At 40.6% G+C, this 26510-nt stretch overlaps 1 protein-coding gene across 8 annotated transcripts in view; it reads right to left on the reverse strand.

The window, feature by feature from the left end:
• Positions 1-26510, reverse strand: part of LOC120561969 (thrombospondin type-1 domain-containing protein 7A) — a 156717-nt gene that overhangs the window by 88510 nt on the left and 41697 nt on the right. For 4 of the 8 annotated variants that reach the window (XR_005639673.1, XR_005639670.1, XM_039805328.1 and 1 more), the window contains exons 2-5: positions 14395-15229; positions 7790-8038; positions 6570-6754; positions 1465-1533 (exon numbers count right to left, since the gene is read on the reverse strand). Coding sequence is in view for 3 of the 8 variants with exons in the window: in XM_039805328.1 (XP_039661262.1) it covers positions 1465-1533; positions 6570-6754; positions 7790-8038; positions 14395-15229 (1338 nt within the window). In the remaining 5 variants the exon portion in view is untranslated. The remainder of the gene's footprint in view (positions 1-1464; positions 1534-6569; positions 6755-7789; positions 8039-14394; positions 15230-26510) is intronic. The other 4 variants (XR_005639674.1, XR_005639672.1, XM_039805329.1 and 1 more) reach the window with 2 other exon arrangements.

A 26510-nucleotide genomic window follows, 5' to 3' on the forward strand; every position in this document is an offset into this window, starting at 1 on the left:
GTGATTTAGTCATATAAAATCTCTTCACATGGTTAACCTGAGGCACTTTTTTCTTGTATTCCAACTGTTCCTACAAGACATCTAAGAGCTTCAAGTTTCAGGAGAGCTTAATCATAATTCCCTTAACTGTACAGGGGAAGAAGGCAAGTGGGGCTTTTTGAAATGCAAAATGGCTAATTCCTCTTACAAATACACTCAAAGTCAAATACTGAGTTTGCTGAGCCACTGCTAATCCACGTCTTATTGGGGAACTACACTGACTTCAATCTTTTAACATCAATCCATTTGGGGATACAAATTTAAGGACCAACATAGTAGAGAAAAAAACATTCATTACATCCTGCCTCTCTGTTAGAAAGACTCTATCTATCTATTTACAGTGCACTCTCCAGTGTGTTCATGTTTCTATTGTGCTGAACTGACAACAGAGGGGGAACATCTCTAATGCACGTGTGGCTTATTGCCTGCAAAGCTGGAAAACGTCTCACTATCCAGATTCTGTTTGTGAGGGATCAACGTTTTTCTTACAGTCCCTTCAAAGCTTCAACTCTTCTGCTCAGATTTTTATGGGAGAATACAGAACATAACTTTGTTGTAATACTACTTGCTCCTTTGTTGGATTCGGCAACAATACTGAGGCTGAGCAGTTAGGATAAAGAGTAGCAGTCCGGGCTTGTGTCTTTGTTGAAATGTAAATGTGGCGTACAGTTAACGCCATGGTAACTCTAAAGCGTCACAGTGGTGGGGAGAACCTTCAAAGTGGTGTTGAAATCAATATTTGAATTATTATTATTATTGCATTTATTCATTTTGTGATTTGTTATGTTCAAAAAAGGAGAGCATAGGAAAGTGAAGGCTGAGAGAAGAGAGGGGAGGGGAAGAGAGGGAAGGAGAGGTAAGGAAACAAGAAGAGAGGAGAAGAGAGGAGAAATGAGAAGAGAAGAATAAACAAGGTTAGAGGAGAGGACAGAGGGCAGGGAGGAGAAAAGAGGAATGGAGAGGAGGAATACGGAGAGAAAATATTAGGAGAGGAAACAAGGACAGGATTTAAAAAAAAGGAAGGTTAGAGGAAAAAAAAGAGAGGAGAAGAAAATGAGAGGAGACAAGAGGGAAGGAGAGAGTATGAGAAATGAGGAGGAGAAAAAACAAGGAAAGAGGAAATTAGTACAGAGAGAGAGAACAATGATAGAGGGGAAGAGAAAAAGGAAGATAGATAGATGAAAGAAAGGTAAGGTGACAGGTTAGGAGAGCAGATGAAAGAAGGGAAGAAGAGAGGAGGAGGAGGAGGAGAGGAAACAGGAATACAGGATAGGTGAGGAGAGGAGACAGGGAACAAGGATAGAGGAGACTGATAATGAGAACGGGAGTGAAGAGAAAGGGAAAAGGAAAAAAAAGAAGACCTGGGAGGCGTGAAGCAAAGGAAGGAGCTGCAGCTTTGTTATCAGCGTGACTAAAAACACCTACCTGTAATCTGGAAGGTGATGGAGAGGAGAGGGGGGACACTAGGCTTCTGCTGTCTTTGGGTCTGACCTGCTGCAATTACAGGGGAGATAGAGCTATTAGCTACGCACACACCGGGGAGACTGAAGCTCTATCACACAAACACACACACACACACACACACACACACACACACACACACACAGTGACGGGAAACAGCACACAAGAGACAGGCAGAGACTAATGCAACAGCAACTGGGCCTCGTATCCTAGGCTTGTTTACAATTAAAAGCTTTAAGAGCAAGACTAAATCTGTCTTTTGTTATCTTTGGGCTGAAGATGAGTTTATTTGTTGTTCATTGATTTTGTCAAAAGCCGCAATGACTTTTGGTGATCATGTCATCTCATCAGTAGGAGCTTTTGAAAGTAGTTTACAGTCTTTTTTAACTTAATAGCGACGGACTTAAGTGAGGTCTTTCCAGGCATTTAAAGGAATAGTTTAACATTTTATGCTCATTTGCGTTTTTTTCTCAGATTGAGGTGAAATGATGGATATTGCTGTCATGTCTCTGTGTTGAGTCACAGGAGCAGGAGTTAGGAGGTCATAAGGTTAGCATAAACATTGAAAGCAGGGGAAACAGCTAGCATAGCTCTGTTCAAAATACACCTACCAACAGCTCTACATCAACATCAGTGTGTTGTTTTAGGGGGAGTTATGAGCTGGAATGCCTTGGCATAAAACAGCCAGGCTTAGTGACTGAGTGTAGCATCTCAAAGTCTTGTAAGGTTGCCAGGTTTGGTACTACTGTGCCTGTACAGAAATGAAAACCAAAGCCATTCTGGCAACCCAGTCTGTAGCTGGAGACTGTGCACTAGGTGCACGAATAAACATTTGTTGGTCAAGAAATAGCTCAACAACTTACATTTCTTTTCATGTACAGATTTAACAAACAACACATTGTGCAAATAAGATAAATATGTTGGTACTGAAGGCATATGTTTGAAGTAGGTAAGCTGTTTCCCTTTGCTTCCAGTCATTATGCTAAGCTAGGCTACTAATATCCTGACTCTAACTCTGTGTTTTTAAAGCACAGACATGAGACTGATATCCATTTTCTCGTCCAACTTGCCGAAAGAAAATACATTTAAAAATGTTCTTATATATCTTCTGTCACTTTACTTGCCCGCACTGTGATTTTCTAACCTGCAATGTCAGTATGAACTTGAGAATTTGAATAAAACACCTCCTAATACAGTATTAAGTATTAAGGCACAGTCCAGTTTTTTTAAATACTGGAAAAGGTGAGCAAAATGCCAACTCCCACAGGGTTAGGAGAAGAGCTTCAGGGATCCATATGCTCCAGCTGAGCAGAAACCAAACCCAAAGTTACACAGCCTTAGCTGAGGAAGTGCCGGTTAATGTTACTTAGCCTGCGATACTGATCAAGGGTCAGATCGGAGCTACTCCCCCGTAAAGATTAAGGTTAAGGTTTAAGAGGTGGTAAGCTGATTCCAGATCTTGGCCTGAGGGTATCTTCCTCCGCTTTTGCATGCTGATATTTATCCATGAGAGACGGGAGAAAGAGAGCACTGGTTGCTGCAAACTTTACTAAACCACTGTCTGCCTCTCTGTCTCAGTGGTGTGCTGGGGGGATTACCCCCCCAACAGAGGGGAGAGGAATCCTGCGCCAAGAAGATAAGAACGTTATGCGTATATGTGTGTGTACTGTAAAACTCACACACACAAGTCTAGCACATTCCTGCACAGCCAGACCTGGCAACGCTGCTCTCAACATGCTTGTATATATGAATCTTTAACTGTATCTTAACAGAGGTTATAGGCACCTTTAAGATAGATAGATAGATAGATAGATATATAGATAGATAGATAGATAGATAGATAGATAGATAGATAGATAGCACATAGGAAGAACATATAATCTCATAAAGTATACCTGAAACGTTCTAATATTATACAATATGCTTTGTCTGAACAGTGTCTGTCGATTGATTTAATCTTGGCTACCAGACTCATTATTCTTTGATAAGGGTCGATACACAGAGAATCAAAGGACTGCAGATCAATTTAAACTCTGAGAAATAATACTTTAGTACAGCAAATGCACTGCCAGCATTCCCTTCACAAGTCGTTCATCAAAAATTCATTCAACATCAAGATAGCTTTAGGTTAATAATAAAAGCAGAAGACAAAATATAAAAAAGAATAAAATGTAATTGAGCTCATTGCAGTTCTATATAAAAAAAGTTTCTATATGAATAAAGTTAATTAAAGCCTAAAATGAACAAACTTTTAGGCGGCTTATATCTCCATACAGCCACAACTTCCACTAAACACCACCAGAATGGATAGACTGAGCTTAAAGCTCTTAGTTTGCGCTAGAGGAGCATCTCTCACGCGATCAGCACCGTTGGCCTCCATAAGCCTAGCCTTAACTAATGTCTTTAATACCCTCTTTAGGAGTGCAGCTTTGACTTTAAGCTGGCTTGACAAGTGTCAGAAATGGATGCCTTTGCACTTGTGACCAGTGACAAATCACAGCAGGACACAGGAGCTGAAAAATCCTTGTTCTAAATGACTCCCGGTTTGGTTTAAAAGCAGAGAATGGCAGCGGGTAGTCGGCTGTTTGGATGTTCAAACAGAAACTTTGAAGCTGACAATGTAGCCACAGTGGGATATTTGAAGACAGAAGATAAAAAGAACATGCTACAGTGACTATTAATGCAAATGCAGTATTGTATGCCATTGTATATTTGGGCATGAGTCAACATGTACTGTAGGCTTATGTCTGTTGCAAGCATTTGATGTGCAATTATCTGCTACAAATCCACCAAGGGAATGCAGATCTTACACACTGTGCGGGGGTTTGGAGAATGTAAGTTGTCATGTAATAGCGCTTGATCAAATTTATTTGAGTTACACTTGAGAGTACAACTGATTTGTTTTTAGGCTGTGCTGCGTGGCATTGTAAAATTTGACGTACTATGTAACAGTGGTGTTGACTTTGGTAACAGTATCGAAGGAAGAGGGTTGACAGCCTCGTGAGATCAATACAGCTTAAATGTGCTACTGACAAAAAGGGATTTCCTTAACAAACTTGTGATATAAAAATCACAGAGGACAGTGAAGATATAGGAGAGCAGCAGACAAAAAAAACAATGGACTGAAATTACAACACCAGGAAAAACTGGTAGACAGACATGGTGGATCAGTGGTGGAACATCATTGGGTATGCCACACTGAAGAGCAGCATTTTGTAGCAGAGGAAGAACATGTTTCAATAAATGCTCTAACTGGTTTAGGAATCCCAACCTGTGACCTTCCATAAATACAGATTGGCCGAAGCTTGACTGTCCTCAAGACCCATTCAAAACCAGCTGCTGGTCGAAGAATTTCTGCATGATAATGCCTCCTTAAACATAAATAATACAAATATGTAAAAATGTATTCACATAAGAAAATTACATATCTTTTAAAATAAAACAAAGTGTTACTTCTTACCACCCGTGATAAATACAAATGAACAAATACTAAAGAGCTTAAGTTTTTCAGGGGCTTGAACACTGTGCTAAGAGTCCATATGGTGAATGCTACTTCTAAATGTGTGTTCAGATTGAACATACAGCACATTTTCTAGATGGTGTGATTGCATATTGAGTTGAAGGCTTAACAGATGCAAATTTGCTCTGGAGGGCACAAACTGAGGTGAAGATGCGTCCTCACTAGGGTTGGGTACCGTTTGGATTTTTACGATTCCGATGCCGAACCGGTACTTTTAAAACGATTCCGATTCCTAAACCGATTCTTGAAAAACAGAAAAATGACATAAAAGAAAGGCTTTTTATGAAGTTCTTTTTTTTTTTATTGAAAATTATTTAAATTTAACAATATATTAATGTTTTAAAGTACTTAAATATGTAATAAGTAAACCTAAGTTACCTAACACACAGCTACAATAATTTAACAAATAACAGTTACACTATTAACAAGTAACAACAAAATAAATGTTGAGTTGGTATGCCAACCAGTTTCAAACTTTAGCAGTTCTTTTGCAGAAAAATGACTATATTTGCCTTCTCTGGCAAGATAGGACACATCTCCTGACTTATGGCAGGTCCTGCACAGGAGAAAACTCTCTCAGACGGTGTCCAAGAGGCCTGTACACACACAGGTATGAGTTTGAAAGGGCAGACAATTTGGGGAGGCTGTCCTGCCTCCACCACCACCAGGCTACAGGGTCTTGTCTTGAACGATAGACTAGCACAGTAAGTGTAATATGTTTACTAGCGATCAGTGAATGGTTAATATGCTTTCACGTCCGTTTTGGTGAGCCCAGAGGGAAAATATGCCATTTTAAAAGGAGCCTACATATACGGTAGCTAGCTAACGGTAGACTACAGAGAAAGTGTGATGTTTTTACGTCCGTTTCAGAGCGTGTACAAAAAGCCGTCTATCAGCAGGGATTGTAGAGTGCATGTCGGGGGAATAGCGCTTCACACCGCGAGCGGGCACGTACGTCTGCCGCTGTCCGGAGCGACAGAGGGAAAATATTTCAGTCGGAACCGAAATGAGGAACCGAAATTCGTGTTCTAATCCGGTCCGAATACTACCGTTTGCGTAGGAACCGGTACCATAGTGGAACCGGGTTTCGGTACCCAACCCTAGTCCTTACAGGTTGAGAATGTTTCAGCTTGAGGAACAAATTTGAGCTTCTCACATTAATGAACGTACAGAAGAAGAAGAAAAAAAAAAGGAGAGGAGGAAATAACTGAGTTCTTGGTTTTTAAGGCACGAGCACAGTCATAGCTTGTCAACTACAGCTTATGTCTGTACAGCTGGTACCCTTGCTGTTACAGGAAAATAAACACAGACTGCAAAAACACTCCAGCTGTCAATTTCATACAAATAATGCGAGGCAAAATTTCATTTAAAGAAAAGTCAATAAGAAGAGCTTGACGAATGACTTTTGGTCTCAGAGAATAAACTTCACTTCACATCCCATGGCTAAAAGTGGACTTTGATAAGGATATGTTAAAGGAGATGTTCTGCACAGAGTGTTAACAGCAACATCTTCAGGGGATTAATGTCGCAGAACTTTCTTTTTCTTTACCTTTGTCTTTTTCTCTGAGGTCGTTGAGGTATTTTAGAAGCTCAGCGTTGGCCTGGACGCAATAAATTTCCCTGGTCTGCAGGCCTCCCCCACAGAGCCCTGTCAGGTTGCTACGCCGACGGTCCTGTTGGCTTAGCAACGGGTCGACCCGGCAGTCGCTCCACTCTGTGCTTCTCCAGGTGTAGCTACAGAGGAAGAAAACGTGGATGTTCTGTGTGGGTGTATCATAGTGTCAAAGTGCATCACATTTACAATCTCACTAACTATAGAACTTACATACTGTATGTGTTGCATAGTAACAACCAATTTAGTCTTTCTTTCCAACAGAAGAACACAGTGACATATGATTTTTATATAGTGATGGACATTTGTTTCATAATCACAATTTATAGGCCTGTTACTACAGCTGGCAATAATAACTCAAACATTTTGAAAAATGGATTTCAAAATAAATAGATAAATAAATGTATCTCAAACACTCAGGATGAGAGTATTAGTAATAATTTTGAGAGTTTGTGGGACTCAAATATCGTTGTTGTGTCCCTCCATTCCCTACTTTGTGTCGGGCACCAGTACGAGCACTTATTACAATGTATTTTTTTTATTTTGCTCAGTACCCCGTACATGCATTAATGGAGAGATGTCAGAGTGAGGGGGCTGCCCATGGAAAGGCACTCCGAGCAGTTGGGGATTTAGTGCCTTGCTCAAGAGCACCTTGGCAGTGGAGGTGAACTGGCACCTCTCCAGCTACCAGTCCACCACCATACTTTGGTCCATATGGGGACTTGAAGCGGCAACCCTCCGGTTCCCAACTCAACTCCCTACTGACTGAGCTACTGCCACCCCCATTCTTATTTCCTCCCCCCCCAAACACACACACACACGGGCCACCCAAGAGAACAAATTAGCTTGGTGTTATGACTTAAGGGAAACCAACAACAAGCGTGTGCAGCCTCAGCCAGGTTGAACACCAGACATTTACTGTATTTTGCCTGAGATTATTGGAACAAAGAAAGAATCCCTGCGGAGTGTTTTGTGCTGTGGCAGGGTCTTAACAATGCTGTAACTGAGGAGGAGGGTATTATGACAATCTAACATGTGATTGTATCCCTCTGAAACATGAGCGCCTGTCGAGTGCTTCGCTATGAAAAACAAATCTACACTTCTCAGTCCCCCGCTGTGCTCCCCGGCTCCCTCCCCCATCATCAGGAGAAACTCACGTGGCGCAGGGCGGCACGCCTTCACCCTGAGGTTCACACGTCTCAGACTCCTCCAGCGGCGTGCACTCCGCCCCCTCGCCCACCGGGAACTGGACCACCTTCCTGCTCCGAGTGCGATTGCCTATGGGAGACTCAGGGTCCACGCAGGTTTTGGAACAGGGGCTCCACACGGCCCAGTCGGTCACCTGGCAGTCCTTGGGGAGGACGCAGGACTGGATGGTCAGCGGCAGGTCCCTCGGTGCACACAGGCTGGGAAAGGAGAGGAGGGGGACAGGAGGGAATGGAGGTTTGGTTATTAGATTGATCTGAATAGGACTACAAGAGGAGAACATCCCATCATTGTAATGGAGACCTTGTAGATTCACTCAGTCTCCAGGAAGTCACTGCTCCCGGCCAAGAAATAGTCAGACCCATGACCCCTCCTGTGAAACCATTTAATCAGAGCTAAGCCAATTACTTTCTTCTGCTGCCAGTCTGTACGCTAAGCTAAGCTAAGCTAATGGGCTGCTGTCTGTAGCATTATATTTAGCGTACATATATCAATAGGTATCAACAGGGCCCAATCTTCTCATCTAACTCTCTCGAAGAAAAAGAATAAGCGCATTTCCCAACATGTCAAACTATTTGATTGGGTTATAGTGATAAAGTTCATCCTCCGTAGTGTTTACAACCATCAACCACACCAAACGAAAATTGTTCTGCTGGGAGAAAAGACAATACAAAACCGAGAAAAGCAGCAAATATGAAGATTTAAGAAGCTGAAAACAGCAAATCTTTGCCAGTTTTTCTTGATAAATCACTTTCTGTAAGCAAACAAGCCTTACAACTCTCCAAAGGTAGATCCTTTTATCGGTTTGTTATTTTCTGGCATCAACTGGTCACAGATTTCTATACATATTTACATATTTATGTTGAACAGACTCCTGCAGTGTGCATCTTACTGACGCCTCATTACAGTGATGTTTAATCTTTCAGTTACCTCTCACTGCCATTTAAGTATCAATGTGCCAAGATGCCTTAAAGCCACGGTTTGAGGTTTGAACAGATATCTGACACTACAAGTGGTGTGCATACCTTCCCTTTAAACTATCTGTTCTTGACTGGTGTCACATTTTGTAATTAGCTACACTCATTAGCATACACACTGACTGCATAATCAGTTTCACATTAGCAGTGAAACAGGAGTGCTGTGGCATGGTGTGTGTATCGTTAACTCTTAAGACAACCAAACCGACCTCGGATCAATCAGTCACACACATCTTTTGATCATCCAAATGGCATTTACAGTAGATGTAATGAATAACCAGTCCTCTCTTTGGGCCCCTTCCGAATCATTAGAAATTTGTTCTAACTAAAGCCGACTACTTTCTGTTACTCAGTCTGGATGTCTTCCCCCTTGAGGCGCTACAGCTGACGAGCTATTAGTGCTAATTACAGCTCTGCTTCATTTAGAAACTTCTCATTTAGACGTTGCCACCACACTCCACCTTCCAGCAACTGAGATTTTCGGTGTAAATGAGGAAATGTATGAGCAGAGTTTTTTTTTTTCTTTCTTTTCTTCCTTCAACCCCTGTGTCTTTGCAGATTAAAACACCTCTGAAGTCTTTGAAGTGGAACTGAAGCGACACTGTAAAAAATCTTAGTTTTGTTTTTCTGCCAAACACACTTGGTGTGCCGGCTGATTCTGCATCGGAGGAAAACAATGTGGAATTTATTCTGTGAATTTGATGCACTAAGGGTGATGGCTCGATTTCCTGTCTCAGATGAAACTTCTTGTGTTTTAAAAAGCCCCTAATGCAGCCAGTGACCCATTTCGGCTGCAACTAGATCCTTTGAGTCGTTTCCCCTTTGCTGTAGGAATGCCCGAGCATTTTTGTGGAGATTTCAAAGCTGCAAAAAGAAGTCATTATTTCTTCATTTCAGTCATTGAGACAGAATGAGGACAAAATCATTCTCTATTTAAATAAGTGAGATGATGTGTGAAAAAAAATGTCCATTTTTAAGTCTGTAGGTTTTACACAGTAACTGGCAACAATGGACTACAAGGGCCTTTAGACAAAATAAAAGCAGTCGGAACGTTTCCATATTCCAACACATTACTTTTACTTGAACTGCATTCATCAAAACAGAGTGCCAATGAAATGGCCTAAAAACATAATTCTATGTGGGTCAGGTGATTACAGAAGAAGCCTTTTAACGACTTTAGTGCCTTCAACAAAAAAGAACCCCAAAAAGATGAAAAACAAAATGACAGCACCATGCGTGCATAATTCAGCGTTAAATGCCATGATGTAATGTGATGCACCATAATGTAATGTGATGCACCTCCTCCGTGGCACAGCAAAAATTTGCAAAGATCATGATGCAAACTTGATTAATAGGACACGAGCAGGGTTATGAGGAAGCGGCCTGTTTGGGATGAGTCGAGACCTATGGAGAAAGTAAAGGCTCAATGACAGATGTTCTTCAAACAAAATTGGAAATGAAGTGAGCAAGATGTTCAGAGAGCGTCTGGCGAAGATATGACTGGGTTATCGCTTCACTGGGAAGTTCGTTCCACTTTTTCCAAAAGTGGCAAAAACAACTATGAATATTTTAGGACAAGAAATAAACAAGTCAAGGATTAATATTTATGCTCCTAAGGGCATGTGAGTTGTTTTCACGGTTCCTTTGAAATATTTGATCCCAGTCACTGCTGAGAGCGCTGCGCCAACAAAGCATTAATGAATAGATTAAGTACATAATTGATCAAATCTTGGAGAACACTGGCATGTGACAGATCTGGCTTGCTCTACTGACATTCACATTGATTCTTTCCTAGAGATCTGAGACCTTGTGAGTGCCCCATATCCAAGTTTCTAGGGAACAGCGATGACACTTAAGGTTACTGTCAGTCGAAGGAACAGAAAAATAGATGATGGATCTACAGAAATAGCTCTTTAGAAGAATCGCTGACTGAGTCACAGACATCAGAGGGTTAATACGAATAACAGCAATAAATGTCACAAGAAACTGAATTTTGTTGTTTGTTATGGTCATGAACAACAAAAGTGGACAACAGCTATAGATTTGTACACCTTTTGTGAACACTGTACCAGATGCTATAAACATAGGTTTCTATTTTCAAGTGGTCAAACTTTCTTTTTTTTTCTTTAGGATAAAATTCGTCTATATCCTTGATGTTCCACTTCCGGGATTGCTCCGGTGCCGCAGGATATTCCACCAGATGCGTGTATTTACTGTTTCCTTCCGTTTTCTTTGTGTTGGAATTTTAAATTTGGTGGATTAATGAGGACTATTGTTGACTTCTCCTCAGATCTCTGCAGGGTAAATTGAGACAGCTAGCTAGACTATCTGTCCAATCTGAGTTTTCTCTCGCACAACAGTTTTGCAGCGGCTCTGTGCGGAGTTAGCGCCGCCCGATTCTGATTGGTTTAAAGAAATGTCATTAAACCAGAGCACGTTTTATGCTATGTGGAGTAGCCAGACCCTTCTTCAGCGTGCTTTAGAGGAGGGTCTGGCAAAGCAAGACTAGGATAAAGTAAGTCAATATTTAAAATGTTATATACACAGTCTACAAAAGTATGCCGTCTGTAAAGGTTTGTAATGAGTAATATGTTTTGTATTCCCTCCTCAATTGGTTATACGTAGAATCAAAATAAAATTTTAAAAAGGCCAAACTCTGTAGGGCCCTTCTTTGAAAGGCTAAATAGTCCACAAATCATAGTTTGGGTTTTGGGTTCATTCAAAAGTCAAAATAGACAATAGACATTGCAAATGTAATTGCATCTGCCTCGTTTTTTTTTTCTGAAAATCAGAGGGTGGTGATTATGTAGATGAAGCTGTTTGGTAACTGCAGAAAACAGCAGAAGAAGAATAACTTTCACTTTAGCAGTTTAGGTAGCAATAAAAGTTTAAGTAGCTAGCCAGCTATCCATAAACTAACACAAACACATGGATGACATGCATGGATTGGTTTTGCTAGTCTTCCTAGACTCTCACTTTTGCCGCTCCATAGCTCTTCCACTGCTCTTTGACCCACACAAATCAGATAAACGCTCAAACAGCTTTATACGTCTTTTGGACACATGGTCTTTTGGACCACGTGTTGAAATAGCTAGTCGCTTTTGTCCTGTTGCTTTCATGAATAATTTCCATATCTTTTTGATGTCACTTAAGCTGCAATTACAACAGGGAGCAGAAGAAAGAAACTGTGCACGGTTACTTCTATGCATACTGATTTAATTATACCATGAGGAGAATGATTACAGATGTGTTTTGAAGATATGGATGCATGTAAACCTTTTCAATATGGGTCTCAAACCCGTGGGAAGATGGATTTAAAGCTTTAGTGCGTAACTTCTTTGAAATGAATAAACGTCCATTACATTAAAGCCATTGCCAAATGAGTTGCTACAAAACTAAATTAAGACTCCACACAACTCTCATGGTGTCGTCCGGTGACTTTCCCACGCAGAAACTCAAGTGAAGATAATGATCTCTTCTGAAGAGTCCATCATGTTTTTTTAATCATCCATGTCCTCCTTGGCTACTAGCAACTGCGTGGGGGAGGGCTGGGATGCGCCGACAGTTTTGTTGTCATTATTCCTCATGGGGGCGACAGAAACTAGGCACTATAGCTTTACTGACCACATTTCAAACACTTGGCTTTGTTGATATAGGAAAACTATCCAATCCTTCTAAGATACTGTACATGACACGGTAATGAGTGACAACACCAATTAACCAGTGAGTAAAAATATATCTTGAGGGACTTTATTTTTGTATTTTTAAGACCTAATGTAACTCCTAATTTCCACTGGTTGCGGATTGGCTGCGGAACGGCTCCGTTGCGTATCGGCTCCGTGCTCTGCCGTCCGTCCGTTCTCTTAATACATCCATGGTCAATACCCACCAGGTCCGGATTTGTTACGGAACGGCTGCGGCCATGACTGACAGCAGAGCACGAGGACCCACGAGATCTCGCGAATTCACGTAGAATAGAACCACAAAACCAACAACAGTTTGTTTCCATCCAGAGGAGTAGAGGGGAAACAACTCTGTGCTGTGTTTTCAAGGTGTAGTGCAGGGAAATATGATCCGCCGTGAGCACGGTGTATTTTATTTTGAAAATTAACCGGATGTTTTATTTTGTTTCAAAATCTGAATTGTGTTGAATTGCTGCGGAGCTCTACGGCTTTCTTTAAAGTAAAATGTGTAATATGCATTTTAGGCAGATACTTCTGCTAAGAAATGATTGGGAATTGAGAGCCATTTGATGTATGTCATTTTCAGTGACTTTTCAGCTCACAGCAATAATAATGTCAAGGCCAGAGGTTAGATCCCACATGGGTTTACCAACACCATAAATGGAGGCACTCATGGATTTGGATAATATGGATGGTAAATGGTAAATGGATTGCATTTATATAGCGCTTTTAAACATTACCGGACAAAGCGCTTTACAATTTGCCTCTCATTCACCCATTCACACACACTTTCAGACACCGATAGCAGCCTACTCATCTGGAACAACTTGGGGTTCAGTGTCTTGCTCAAGGACTTTGACATACGGACAGGAGCCGGAGATTGAACCACTTACCATGTGATTGTTGGACGACCAGCTTTACCTTCTGAGCCACAGCCTCCCGATAGTAGCGCCCACTGAAGGCAAAATTCAATTGCCTATTCAAGTGATGATCTTTTATATGATGCTTTTCAACATCACTAAGTTGTTTTATCTGTCATTCTGCAAAACTTACCACATCACTTCACCAAAATCACACAGAAAAAAAAACGGTTTATTGTAGTTACTGAAGTTTTGAGATGGAAGTTCTCAAAACCCAAAATATCTGCATGGATCGACAATGCTCGTGGTTAGTGTATTTTTTTAAGGTAAATGTTTGTAAGGTAAAGCTGAAAAGATGTAGGTAGAAGATTCACACTTGATTTGTTCACTTTGCATCATCAAAGTCATAACACATCCATTCAAGACCACAGGACTGACCTAAGAAAAGGCCCTTATTTTGAAAAGCAACACACAAAGTCCTGCCAAAGATTGATCTTGTGTCATAAAATTGCTTTGCCGCTTCCATCCTCAGAAGTTGACATCAAATACACTGCGGTAAGTTGTGTTTCACTGCTCTGACAGCAAAGCAGTGACAAACACACAGCCGATAAACATCCTCCGCTACGTGTCACCTTCTGACAGGAAGAAAAAAAAAGATTCAGGAGGACAAATTTGGAATTATGTAACGCACTGACTTAAAAATCACTACACCTAAATGCCAAAGGTACATGGAAATATGAGGAGCAGTTCGTTTTCTGACAACAATAAATAAGTGGATAGAAATACTGTCAATAAATACAAAGAAAACATGAAATTAGGCAGACATAGAGATTAAATAGATCTCTCTACCTCTGCTGCCTGTAAGATAATCGCCTTATAAAAATGAGACAAAACACAACAGTGTTTATCACTGAGCTATAATTCTGACAGATCTTTCACTATTGACTAAGCAAGAAAATGAAAAGGTGCATATGATAGTGTTAAGAAAACAGGTCATTTTACTCTGTCACATTAATGTGAAATTGTTGCCACTCACTTGCGTCCCACAGCGCTCCCATTCCGGTGTACGCAGGTCACGTCCCGAGTCTGGTAGCCAACCTGGATGTCCCAGAATGGACTCTCTTGCCGGTTAAGGCGGTTCCGGGTTCGTTTCTTCTGGATAAGCTCCCTAGTCTCTGGATCTTTGACTCCTGCTCTCTCCCTGAGCCCCTGGCCTTTACCTTTCCGGCGCTTAACTTGGCGTGCCGTCCGAGTCTGTGGGAGGGCACAAGGGCTCCACGGTCCAACCCTGAGATTGTACATGCCCTCTGGACCTGTGCAAGGCCCTGGTTTACAAGACTGGAACTCAGTTAGGTTGGGACAAACCGCGCCTCCAAAAAGTGGAGGAACCAGGACACTACGGACCCTGTTCCTGAGGCCTGTTCCACACGTTTTGGAGCAGGATGTCCATGGAGAATACTCGGAAACCACACAATCCTGAGGGCAAGGGATCAAACATGCCTGCTCCAGGCGAGGCTTGGGCTCAAAGTACTCACAGATGGCATCCTCTGCTGGAGACCCGTCTGATTTGAGTATGCAGCCCACCTCCCGGGTCTGAATGCCCTCTTCGCCTCCACTGCATGTGAACGGCCGTGAGGCCCATAAGGTCCTTGCTGAAACTGGCACGCACACATTCCAGGCACCCAATTGCCAGTCATAAAGGTCCTTGTGCCAGTCACACACACGGAAACAGTTCCTCTGGTTGGAAGGACGCTGGCCCTGGTCACAGTTGGTGTGAAGCGTTGTCCAGCCTTCCACATGGGCACACCAGACTGCCCGGCTTTGGCTGCCACCCGGGCCACAGTCGCTGCCCATGCATCTTCCCCATGGACCTGGGAAACAAATGAACAGGATCAAATTACAATTTGTAACATATGGAACAATAAACCTTCTAGCTTCAGAAGTAACTCCAAGAAGAACAGTCTGTTGTACAGTAAAGGACCTCAAGAGTAAATTGCTTTATCACATGACAAAACACTATCAATCAAGATACTGCTCAGAAAAAGCGGAAAGATAATAGTTCTTATTTTAGTCCAACTTTATGGTTGGAAATCGGAATAATGATGCTCCTCAGATTGGACAAGCTGAGAAATTGCATCAAGATGTACTGTTTGGTTATGAATAATTTTAAAATAAAACAAGACCTCATTGCACAGGCAGTGACTTGATTTGAAATTACATTAGTAACACTCAAAGATTCCATTTGAAAGCTCTTGTGCGCCTTTAAAACAGAAATCCACATTATGCAAGCATTAATTAGTCAAACACTTCAAACCTCAAAACTTCTAATGTAAAAGGAAGACTGAGACAGTTTACTTGAGCTTGACAACTGTGGAAAAGCCTATAATGCATTTTCAAGGATGACACAATAAATTCACAGACTTCTCTAATGTGGACCTTGATGTAAATGTGTTGAAAAGCCGTTGGCAACCCACAGCAGAGCATGCGTGAGTGCAAAAACTATGTCATATTCAATAAAACAATATGTCACCTTGTTTTGCGCTACATTTGGGTCAATTATTGGTGCATGGTAGAAACAGTCTGAGTGCTACAGGGGTGGAGAGCGATGATTAGGTAATGCAAATACAATGTGCAACAGTGGAGATTATTGGTGATCAAAGAAAAGTGTCTGAAAGCCAATTTACAGGGGCCGGGAGTAATTTGTCGCATTTATCAAACTCTATTGGCAACCAGCAGGAATTGCCACAAACATCAATAAAACTTACTTGTCTGTACACAAGTCTGTGGCAAAGCCTCCCCTTATCCTCTCTTAATTAATTGCAGTAGAGATCCAGTAAACAGTCCTACAACAGGACTGGGTGTAGAGGTTATAATCATACATCATAATACATAAAATACATTTGTTTTAATTAGAAAATTACTAGCAATGCTTCAAGAATAGGGCTTTTTACAGTAGCCTTAAATGACAAGGCTGGAAATGTTTTTTACAGTCAACAAAACCTGTGAAAAGAACAAAACCAACATGCTAACAAGTAACAAGTTGTATTTTGTGTGTGTGTGTGTGTGTGTGTGTGTGTGTGTGTGTGTGTGCGCGCGCACAGCCAGTCTATTGTAGCTTATTTTTCTGTGTCATAGAGCTCTATTGTTGTCCAAAAATAAATTAAAAGTGCATCAGTGAGCCACACTGTTGCACTGGTTGACATGTTTCTACTGCACCAAATCTATAATAAGCTGCTTCTGAAAGTAGTCCACAACAGATGGACTATGTACTCCTGTTTTGTAACATTTGCTAAACATATTTTGTTATTAAATAATTAACATCTTCATCAGAGATCAGTGGGTTCCTACATCAGAAAGTATCAAGAAATTAACTAAAACATATGTTTTGGTCTTTTACTTGAATTTGCTGACAATTAAAAAAATAAAAAAAGAAAAGAAAGGAAAAAAAAAATATTTTTAAAAAAAAGAAAAGTGTGGGGGGGGGTGCCCCCTAACACCGCATCATACTTCACTGCTGAATTGTTTTATCTTCTCATTACTAAAATTAAAAAAATAATTTTTTTTTTTTTTTTTTTTTTTTTTTTTTTTTTTTTTTTTTTTTTTTTTTTTTTTTTTTTTTTTTTTTTTTTTTTTTTTTTTTTTTTTTTTTTTCAGCTCCAAAACATATCTGCTCTGCTCACTTGGTTAAAAACAAACTTCCTAGGTGCTATTTCTTTCAATTTCTTTAGTTTTCTATGCTGTATGATTTTGCCTTACTTTTGCACTATTTAGAATGTATTTATTGTAGTGTATATATTACTTATCTTTTTTATTGTATTTATTACTTATCTTTTATCTGTACTTTTTGCACCGTGGGTCGAAGAGAAACGACAATTCCTCTGTATGTCTGGCACATATTGCGGAATTGGAAATAAAGTTGACTCGGCTAATGTAACACTGTGATAGAAACAAACAGTTGACACACACTATTTCATCACGTTAGCCTGTATGGAATCAAATAGAGAGTGCAGGGCCTAATTTTGTGTTTCTCCATGAAGAAAACTTAGCTGACACCATGAAAAACTGTCTTAACCCAGCCATCCCAACTCAGCTGGTACTAAAAAAAAACTAATTACTGTAAAGCAGGGTGCCTGGGCTTTCACTGTTTTATCCAAAGGCTGGGAGAAGAAATCAAACTAATGAGGCAGCTTCATTTTTCACCTCACTTTAGCCTCTTAGGTAACTGATTATATTAGCATGTGGCCCGGGGCTGATTGGACCTTTGTGGGCAACGTGCAGTCAGTGTGTGAGGGCAGCTTTTGTTGACCCACGTCCATGCAGAGTTAAAAATCACGTCTGGCAGAAAATCAGAAGCACATCTCCGGCAATGATTGCCTCTGATGAGGCTGCTTGTTGCCTCTTTTCTCTGATTTCAGCCGCTGATACTGTACCGCTGACAGGATCTTCAGTCAGTCAGCATGACGCTGCATTCACAGGAGACTCAAAGCATATTCTAAATGGTTGGTTTACTACTCAGTGTATCAACACACTCGATCCATGTCCAATCATCAAGTGTTTTCTAGGTTTTCTGGGCATCTAGAGCTCCAGATCATGCTGCTGCTACTTTTTAGACACTGGTATTAAGTACAAGACTTAGAGGGTAGAAATACATTAGTATTCCCCAGACGAATCCTCTCCGGTGTTTGTCTGAATCCATAGAATCTACGTGAGGTTTATTTTAAATCCAATAATAGAAAAGAAGGTGACTTGGAAGTTTTGCCTTCACAATACAAACTGATAACGACAGTGAATGTTATCTAGAGCGCGGATATTGAGTTTTGAGGCAGAGAGAGAAAATGCAGCTGAGAAATCGCTCATCCAAAATCTAAAATGCAGCAGAATCAAGACAGGTTCCTCCGGTACCAAAATAAAACACCTCTCACATAAATCTAATCCCTCCCAGATAGAAGTTATCTTTTCCCAAGACTATTCTCTGGCACAGCTCTCACACTCAACACTCCTACCGCTCAGGATGTGTAATATAAAACGTTCTCAACGAATAAAGATCACAAAGCTCGGCCATATACTCAACCTGCCTGCTCTCAGAATGCACAGTAAGAGTCTGGGATGTTCTGCATCTTGTCCTCTTTAAAAATATATATTATGCTGTTTCTAATATTCTATATGACATGTTTTGTTTTGTCAGATCTTTGCAGAATAGTAGCATGTTTTGCCACACTTTGAAACTTGGTCTTTCTGCTCCGAATGTAAATTAATGCGTAGCTCTAGTAGCCTACAGCTAACTTTTCAATATTGCATGCAGTCTGACAGCATTATTTGACATTCTGAAAACAAACTGTGTTTCACCTCCATTTGTCACATGTTTAGCAGAAAGTATTCACCGAATTATCAATAGCTGTCACTCTACTGTACATCAGGTCTCTTCAAAGAAATGTTTAATAATAATATTTTGATTTGAAAAAAATTTAATATCATTGAGAGTTGACTTGAGGATCCCGTTCCACTATTAGGCCAGTATTTATTTACGTTATTTACGTTATTTTGTGGTAAAAATCAAATCTACATAGAAGACAAATGAACACATATAAAGTCAGAGTATCCAAACATATAGACTACTTGCATAGAGCTCAGACCTGTGCCATCTAACTGTAAATGTAGTTTTATCATTTGGCAATAAAAATATCCTTTCCGTGACTTATTTTAGCCGATAGTGAATTTACTGATAACATCTGGAGACTTCACATTCTTGTCAGATTTAAAGGTGACCTGCCACACAAAACTGTTCTTCCTTGTATTTTTTGAAATATGTTAGGTCCATATGTGTTTGTGTTATGTTGTGAATGTGAAAATGAACTGCTACCTCCTCTGTCAGCTCTAGCCACTGAACAGAAATAAGCGGAGAAATCAGGCCAATTACAAAAGCTGGTCAGTCTGAAATCACATTGCCTGAGCTCATCACTATTCATTAGCTCACCCAGTTGCGCTGGGTAAAGGATTCTGACAGCCAGGCTCTCATTGGCTAGCTGTTAGCCAATGAGATTCAAACAGCTTAGCTTGTAGAATATTAATGAGAACTGGCAAAATCGAGCTGAGTCTTCTGCAGGCTTTCTATACCACACTAGAATGACTTGAAACAAGGTAACCAAGGCATTTCTTCCACAAAAAATGTTACAGAGTCCATGGTAGAACTTCAGACATTACCACTAAGTAATGAAATACGTGTGGCAGGGCACCTTTAATGTAAAACAGGCAGCACGTTTGCATCAACACAACTCGATCAAAAGTAAGTGACGTAAGCAAACATTACTTAATCAAATAAATGCCGTATGAATAAACACACAACAATCACAATAGCATTTATGTAATCTTTCAGAAAGTAGTGCATTCATTTTAAACTGCTGACATGTCCACAATGTTCGCTTCATTCACCTTTTCATCCAACCATCTAGGTCTAATTAAAAACATGCTATACTTGATTCTCCCATCTTTTTCTTAACTGTTTTTCCAGAAGAAGAAAAAAAACTCCATTTATTCATTACTTTACATACTGTATGTAAAATATCATTCATGTGATACTGTGACTTGTGACAGGTGGAGAGTAGCACTGCTGTAATCCAAACGCTTTGGGTCTTTGATAGCTATCTTTGATTGAGAAATCATTTATCATTGGTAGAATGACATAACATGACATGTAATAACTCTTACAATACATCTGAACTGGATAGTCTTAAAAGTGAGTACCAAGAACTCTAAATACAGTAAATCTGTTGGAAACGTGTTAGAGTTGCTGAAAGTTTGTGCTCAACCCAATACCTAATTTATATAATATTTGCTTCAAAAAGTTCATGCATGTCTGGAGCAGCGACCTCTGTCAGTGAACTTGTGTTTGCGCTGTATTTGCTGTCACCATAGCATGGTACGAGATGAGCAGTAGCGAGGATAGAGGCCAGTGCCAATGTGACTGAGGAGGAAAATGTGCTGACAACATAATACAGTATAAAACAGGAAAATTATGAATTTAGGAAGTTATAGCAATGCTAAATAAATGTGCTTACAAGTACAGTGTACTTTAAACTAATCAATTGTTAATGAATCATGAACAAACCTCCACATGGCATTATTAATTGTGATTTAAAATTGTAAATATAAATATTGTCCTTTTATTGTAGAACCCAATGGCCAAGCTACAATGTAATGTATGTTTGTGATCATACACGGTATATTCTTACTCTACTACTTATTTAGGTCTCTTTTTATTACATGTCTTAATTCATGTTGTTGAAATTCCGTTGTTATATGCAATGACAATAAAGGTATTCTATTCTATACTTCTAGTTTTACTTTGTTTAATGAGCTAACTTAACTGCAACCAACCACAGTAGGAACATTTCTTTCTTTTAAAAGTGCTCAGTCACTTTCACATGCAGTAAAACCAGGGAACCATAAGGTGCTAATGATGATTCTTAAAACCCTTGAAAAGTCACCCAAGAGAAAAAGGAAAGTTCTGCAGGCACTTTTAGCTAACTTAATAATAAAAATAAGCTATGCTTTGTTTTACTTGGGGCCCCCATGGAGCCCTCAGCACGTCTCCTGGGAGTCCCCAGGCCCAACACTTTGAACAATATACATGGAGTGCGATAGCCTCACTGTCAGGGTGAGAGCCTGATCTCTGACTGGGCCTTGAGTGTCTATTTAATGAACAGCTTCTTTGTCCCTGCAGGGTCAGCGTCACTAATGAATGGGTCACTGTGTCGCTCTGCCTCCCTCTCGGCTTCTGTTTGTTTATTACTTCTCAGATCCACAGCATCTCATACTGAAAAACAGGACCTCTCTCTCGGCTGGGTCAGGGTTCATCGCAGGATCATCTCGGCTGTCTCGCTGGCACTTCGCCGCAACCCTATAGCCAGTAGATGTGTCTTGACTCCAAATCAGTCTTTTGTGAAAAAGTTCTCTTAAAATACAAGCTGGTTTGGCTCATCGGTAAAATGGAGTTTTCATAAAGCACTGCAGGGTCAGCGCACTGTTAAGAAAAGTGCACAAAGCCCTTTCACCCTTAGTGGAACCTTAGCTGAACACTGTCAAACGTCCCACAGTACAGTATGTTGTCAGAGTGTCTCTACAGTAACAAGGAGCAGCAGTCTGAAGGGTAAAAGTGAGTTAATGTATATATTGTGTAAGCCTCGGGTCTCTAAGGATTCCATCGCCAGACACAGTTCCAGTAAGGAGAATGGCTTCAGACCACTTGTCAGATTAAATCAAAGCTTAGAAAGATGATTTTACAGAGGTTTGATTTTACGGATGCCTATATATATTTTATTGATATGACTGCTCACAAACTAACCTCCTTTTAGGGTTTTGATAGTATTTTCAGGTTCGTAAAAGCCTGAAAGAATCCCCTAAAATGCTCTAGTGAAGCTTAGTTACATGATTAAAAGAATGTGAATGGTGTTTTAAATCTCAAGCAAACATGCATGGAAATTGATCCGTCAGTTCCATAGCAACACTGCGCAGTTTCAGTTTCATTATGTAACCTTTTATTAGTTTTAAAACCCGACCGCAGTGTTTTCTAACTAGTGTGTTGAGCACTCTGTAGCTTCACAGTTTAGACAGAATTAATCGTATGAACTACAATACGATAACTGCATGTTTGCATAGCCTTTGGGAGAACTAAGTATTACCACATTGAACTTGCCATGTTGAGTCACATTCTCAGCAGAGTATTTTGTTAGCCGAGAGCTAAAAAACAAATGTGGTGTGCGTGGCAAGGGCCAACAGTGCTTTGTTTCTGTGTTTAAAGAGCACAGCCAGCTTTAAATACTGTTTGCGGAAAAGAAAATGTGGCCAATCACATCATGCTTTTCCTTTTGGTGCACAGGCAAAAGACCACTATTTAGCACCAGATGGACATTAGCCTTTTGGTCTTAATAGGCCACAGTGTGCATCAGGGATTAGCGTGGAAAAGAGCAAAGGAGAAAAAGGAAAAAGACCAGAGGCTCATACTTAACATCTGACGGAACACTTTGAGCAGCTTAGCATTCACGGATGATTGTTAACCCTGGCATTCATTCAGTGTGATCAGTGCCCAGGGCTGCGCAACACTAAGCCACACTGACTAAGGCTCTGCGCTCACACTTGTTCAAAATTTTATTAGCTGTAATAACAGGATTGTGCTTGCTTGGCTTGAAGGAGCCTCTTTGACGACTCTTTATTCATCAGGTCCAGCACGAGGCAGATATTTCAACAAGTCACACAGTGTTACATAGTGTTCTCCGTTTTTATACGATCTCCTCTCAGTTTACTCCACATTACGACCTCATAATAACTCATAACTGAATGTGGCAAGTTTGTCTTTGTTAAAGTGCATGGATCTTTTAATTAAAATATTGAATATTATGAAAATGAAGGTAATTTAATAGACCTGGCTTAGTGTATTCATATCAGCCATCATAATGATCTTGATATAGTCTCGCATTGCCAGACCTTCCTCGACAGCGCTGCGGAGGAGGGTCTAGCTAGTCCACACATCCTGGATAGGAGTGCTCTGGTTTATTGGCATCGCTTTAAACCAATCACAATCGTCTTGGGCGGTGCTAAGCGGCGAGCGGAGCCACGGTGCCTCTGCAAAATAGCCTCAGGAAGGAACTTGTTTTGGTGGAACGTGTGTACGTTCAAAAGTTGTTTTAGTCGTGCAACAGCAAACTCAGATTGGACAGATAGTCTAGCTAGCTGTCTGGATTTACCCTGCAGAGATCTGAGGAGCAGTTAACCAGAGTCCTCATGAATCGACCAGAGTTTAAAATTAGAACACAAAGAAAGCAGTACTTACATGAAACTACTAAAGAGCTACATCTTCAATCCAGCTACAGCTAAATGATGCTGGTCTAGAACTCTGTGCACCATTCGTTCAGCTTTAAATTAAAGGGCAGGTTCACATTGTTTCATGTCTGTCTTAAAACAATGCTCACATGCCCATATGTAGATATAGAGTTATTGGTTTCTGTAATAATTCATCCTGTCCATACTGGCTGTGAAGAGATGCCTTTCTTATGCTATTCCAATGTAAGAGATGGGAGTTAAAATCCACATCCACAGTTTGAGGCTTCAGCAGTCAAATTAAGTGGGCATCTTCAGCAGTTACAGACGTTCTAGTACATAATTCACAATCAGGTGAAGCTAAGCAGCAGCAAGCTGAACCAGAAAAGACATGACAAGCAAGCAGAAGAAGCCAAAAGTGAGCAACAGAAACTGGGAGACTAGCTTGTTGTTCTGTTGTTTACAGATAGGCTCTGTTTTTTTTTTTCTTTCTGTCATGCTCATGAACACCCCCAGAGAATGAAGGAGCGACAAGATAAATGAGAGAAAACGTGCTCCGATCCTTACGACGCCCACATGTTCGACAGGGACGGTATCACTGTTGGCAACATCAAATAAATATTTCAAAATCTTTGAGTGAAAAAAAACCCCCAAAAAAAAAAACCCCCCCCCCCCCCCCCCCCCCCCCCCCCCTTTGTCGCTCTTACCCACAACAGAAAAACTTCCCAGTTTAAACTGTTAGTGTCTGACACACACTGATTCCCAAAAGGCAAAAGCACCTGTCTGTGTAGAAAAAAATACCAAGACTGTCATATACTGTAAAACTTAAAAGCAAATTAATAAAGTTCATAATTTTCCACTACAACTTTAATGACAATCTACATGCATACAGAGCGTGATAACAATGAGAATATGCCGCATCACTGCACATTCATGCTCCAGTAAAGATGCCTGATTTCCCTCTAAAACAAACCGGGTAACCTTGACACTCCTGAGAACAAACAAAACAACCATAACCATCTTGGAGACATCAGTCTTCCAACGTATGGATGTGTCTTCTAATTTTTTGCCCTACTTTACTGAACAGATTCAGAAGAGGCTACAGCCACTAGTACGTCATCGTCCATACTGTCCCAGTGTTATTAATATGAGTAACAGACTGTCATGGCTCCCAGTCGAGCTAACCCCGGCGCCACACTCTAAGAATTATCCGTGTATTTACAGTTGTATGACTGTATAATTTAACAGAAAATGTCCACAGGAGGTGATTCACTATTGTATTATTGATTATTTACATTTCAAATTTCAGCGGTGAGTAATTGTGTGGGAAAATTAACAACGTGCATGTTGAATGTATAGTAGTTTAAAATGTTGTTTGGGTTGGTCATGTGTTACATATGTACATTTGGGATGTCACTAATGCTAGCTAATGTAGCGAGCTATTCACAACACCATTATCGTAAATTATTAAGCAGCACTTGGATTAGTGACGGTCAAAAAGGGTTTAAAGCGTTAAAAAAAGCTTTAAATGAATTAAAGAACAGATTTCATTTCAGAAGTTAACTAACTGAGCAGCATTGTAGGAGAGAATTTTAAAGAACAGAAAATGTTCTGTATTTTTACTGTAGTTTTAAATTACGGGACAAAGTCGGGGTAATGAGCTGCCAGAACTTTTTCTGTTATTTTACGGATTTATTTCTTTGAGTGCAGCTTGCTAGTGTTCAAGAGGAAGGCTTTATTCTCAGGTATACTTTGTCACCCCCTTTTGAAGTTTAAGAAAGGACTGTAAAGTACATACACTGCTTCAAACGAAGAAGAAAAGATGATGTGGCTTGATGCAGAGTTTATTAGATGTGTCCAGCTGCTGAAGACCAAACCTTCAGCCTGGTGTTTGACCCACAGCGCTGTCTCACACATCCCCACCTGACTGTGACGGATTGAGCCGCCCATCTCTACTTTTCTCTAGTTTTTCTATTTTTCCCCGAGGTGAGCAGTTAAGGTTCATTACTGTGAAGCAAACGTACAAGGTGATGGATCAATCAATCCATCAATCACCCGCTGAGCTGAATCAGACAGAAGATGACAAATCGTGTTAAACAGCGTTAATAATTACCTCATACATGGCCCCTGCTGTGGGTAAAAATAACTTTATCTGCAAACGGGGGCACAGCAAAGTTTGACAAACATTACTGTACACGTCCCTCTAAAGTAAACACTGCTTAATTCTCCAAGGCTCAAAACCAACTTTGTAAAACACAGAGTTATTTGCAGTAACCTCTGCAGAGTGGGAAAAATAAGAACAATGTGTACTCATATTTTTTTTTTGCTTTTTTTTTACGATCAATTTTTTTATTATTTTTATATTTTTGAACACACAACATACAGAACAAACAAATACCATCGAACAGGAACCAAAACCCTCACCAGCCCCCCACCCTCTGCGGTCTCGAGGAAAACAAAACAAACCAAAATATAAGAAAACAGAAATCCCACCTTGCCTAGTCGCCCTCCTCTACTTCTGGTGATGCTGAGGTCATTAGGACTGATACCTGTGCTGCTGCACATTTCCATAGGTCTATAGTCGATGATTTGGCTTTGTTAATCCTTGCTGTAGAGAGCTCAAGCAGAACTATGTCCAGAAACTACACCAACCACTGTTTTATACAAAGGGGCAGCGCTGAGTCTGTGAAATCAGATGTGTTACACACCCATACACCACATTGACCTCCACACCTTTACCTTCTACCTCTCTCCTTAAAAGGTACACCATCTCCCCAACACGGTCTCACGGCAGTTTGTGAAATGGTCACGTTATTTTAATCTATTGATTCGTGTTCACAGGGACGTTCACAGGGGGACGCGCGACAATAACGGGATGGCGGAGGTTGGGATAAGGAAAAAAACAACGGGGAAAGAACGCCTCACACGCCGGGAGACGGCCGCAGGTAACGCGCGACAATAACGGGGCGGTTAATGGGGAAACAAAACGCCACACGCGGGACACGATCCCCGGCCTCCGGGGTGAAAGTCTGGAATTGTTTGACCCATCCACCACCCCAACCAACCTCCTTACGCGGATTTTCGGCATTTCATACTACTCGCTACCCGTGCTGGCCACCACGAAAAAAAAAAAAAACGGCAAAAAGGTCCCCGTGAACACGAATCAATAGATTAAATAACGTGACCATTACACAAACTGCCGTGAGACTGGGTTGCTCCTGCAGTGGCACCAAACATTGGTATTACGTTCTGATGTGTACAATCATCCAATATGTTCCATTATTATTATTTTTCCAGTTTTTTATTTTTGTTTCGCTGTATTTTATTTAGGTTTTGACA

The sequence above is a fragment of the Perca fluviatilis genome, chromosome 7, assembly GCF_010015445.1.
Source record: "Perca fluviatilis chromosome 7, GENO_Pfluv_1.0, whole genome shotgun sequence".
Taxonomy (NCBI): domain Eukaryota; kingdom Metazoa; phylum Chordata; class Actinopteri; order Perciformes; family Percidae; genus Perca; species Perca fluviatilis.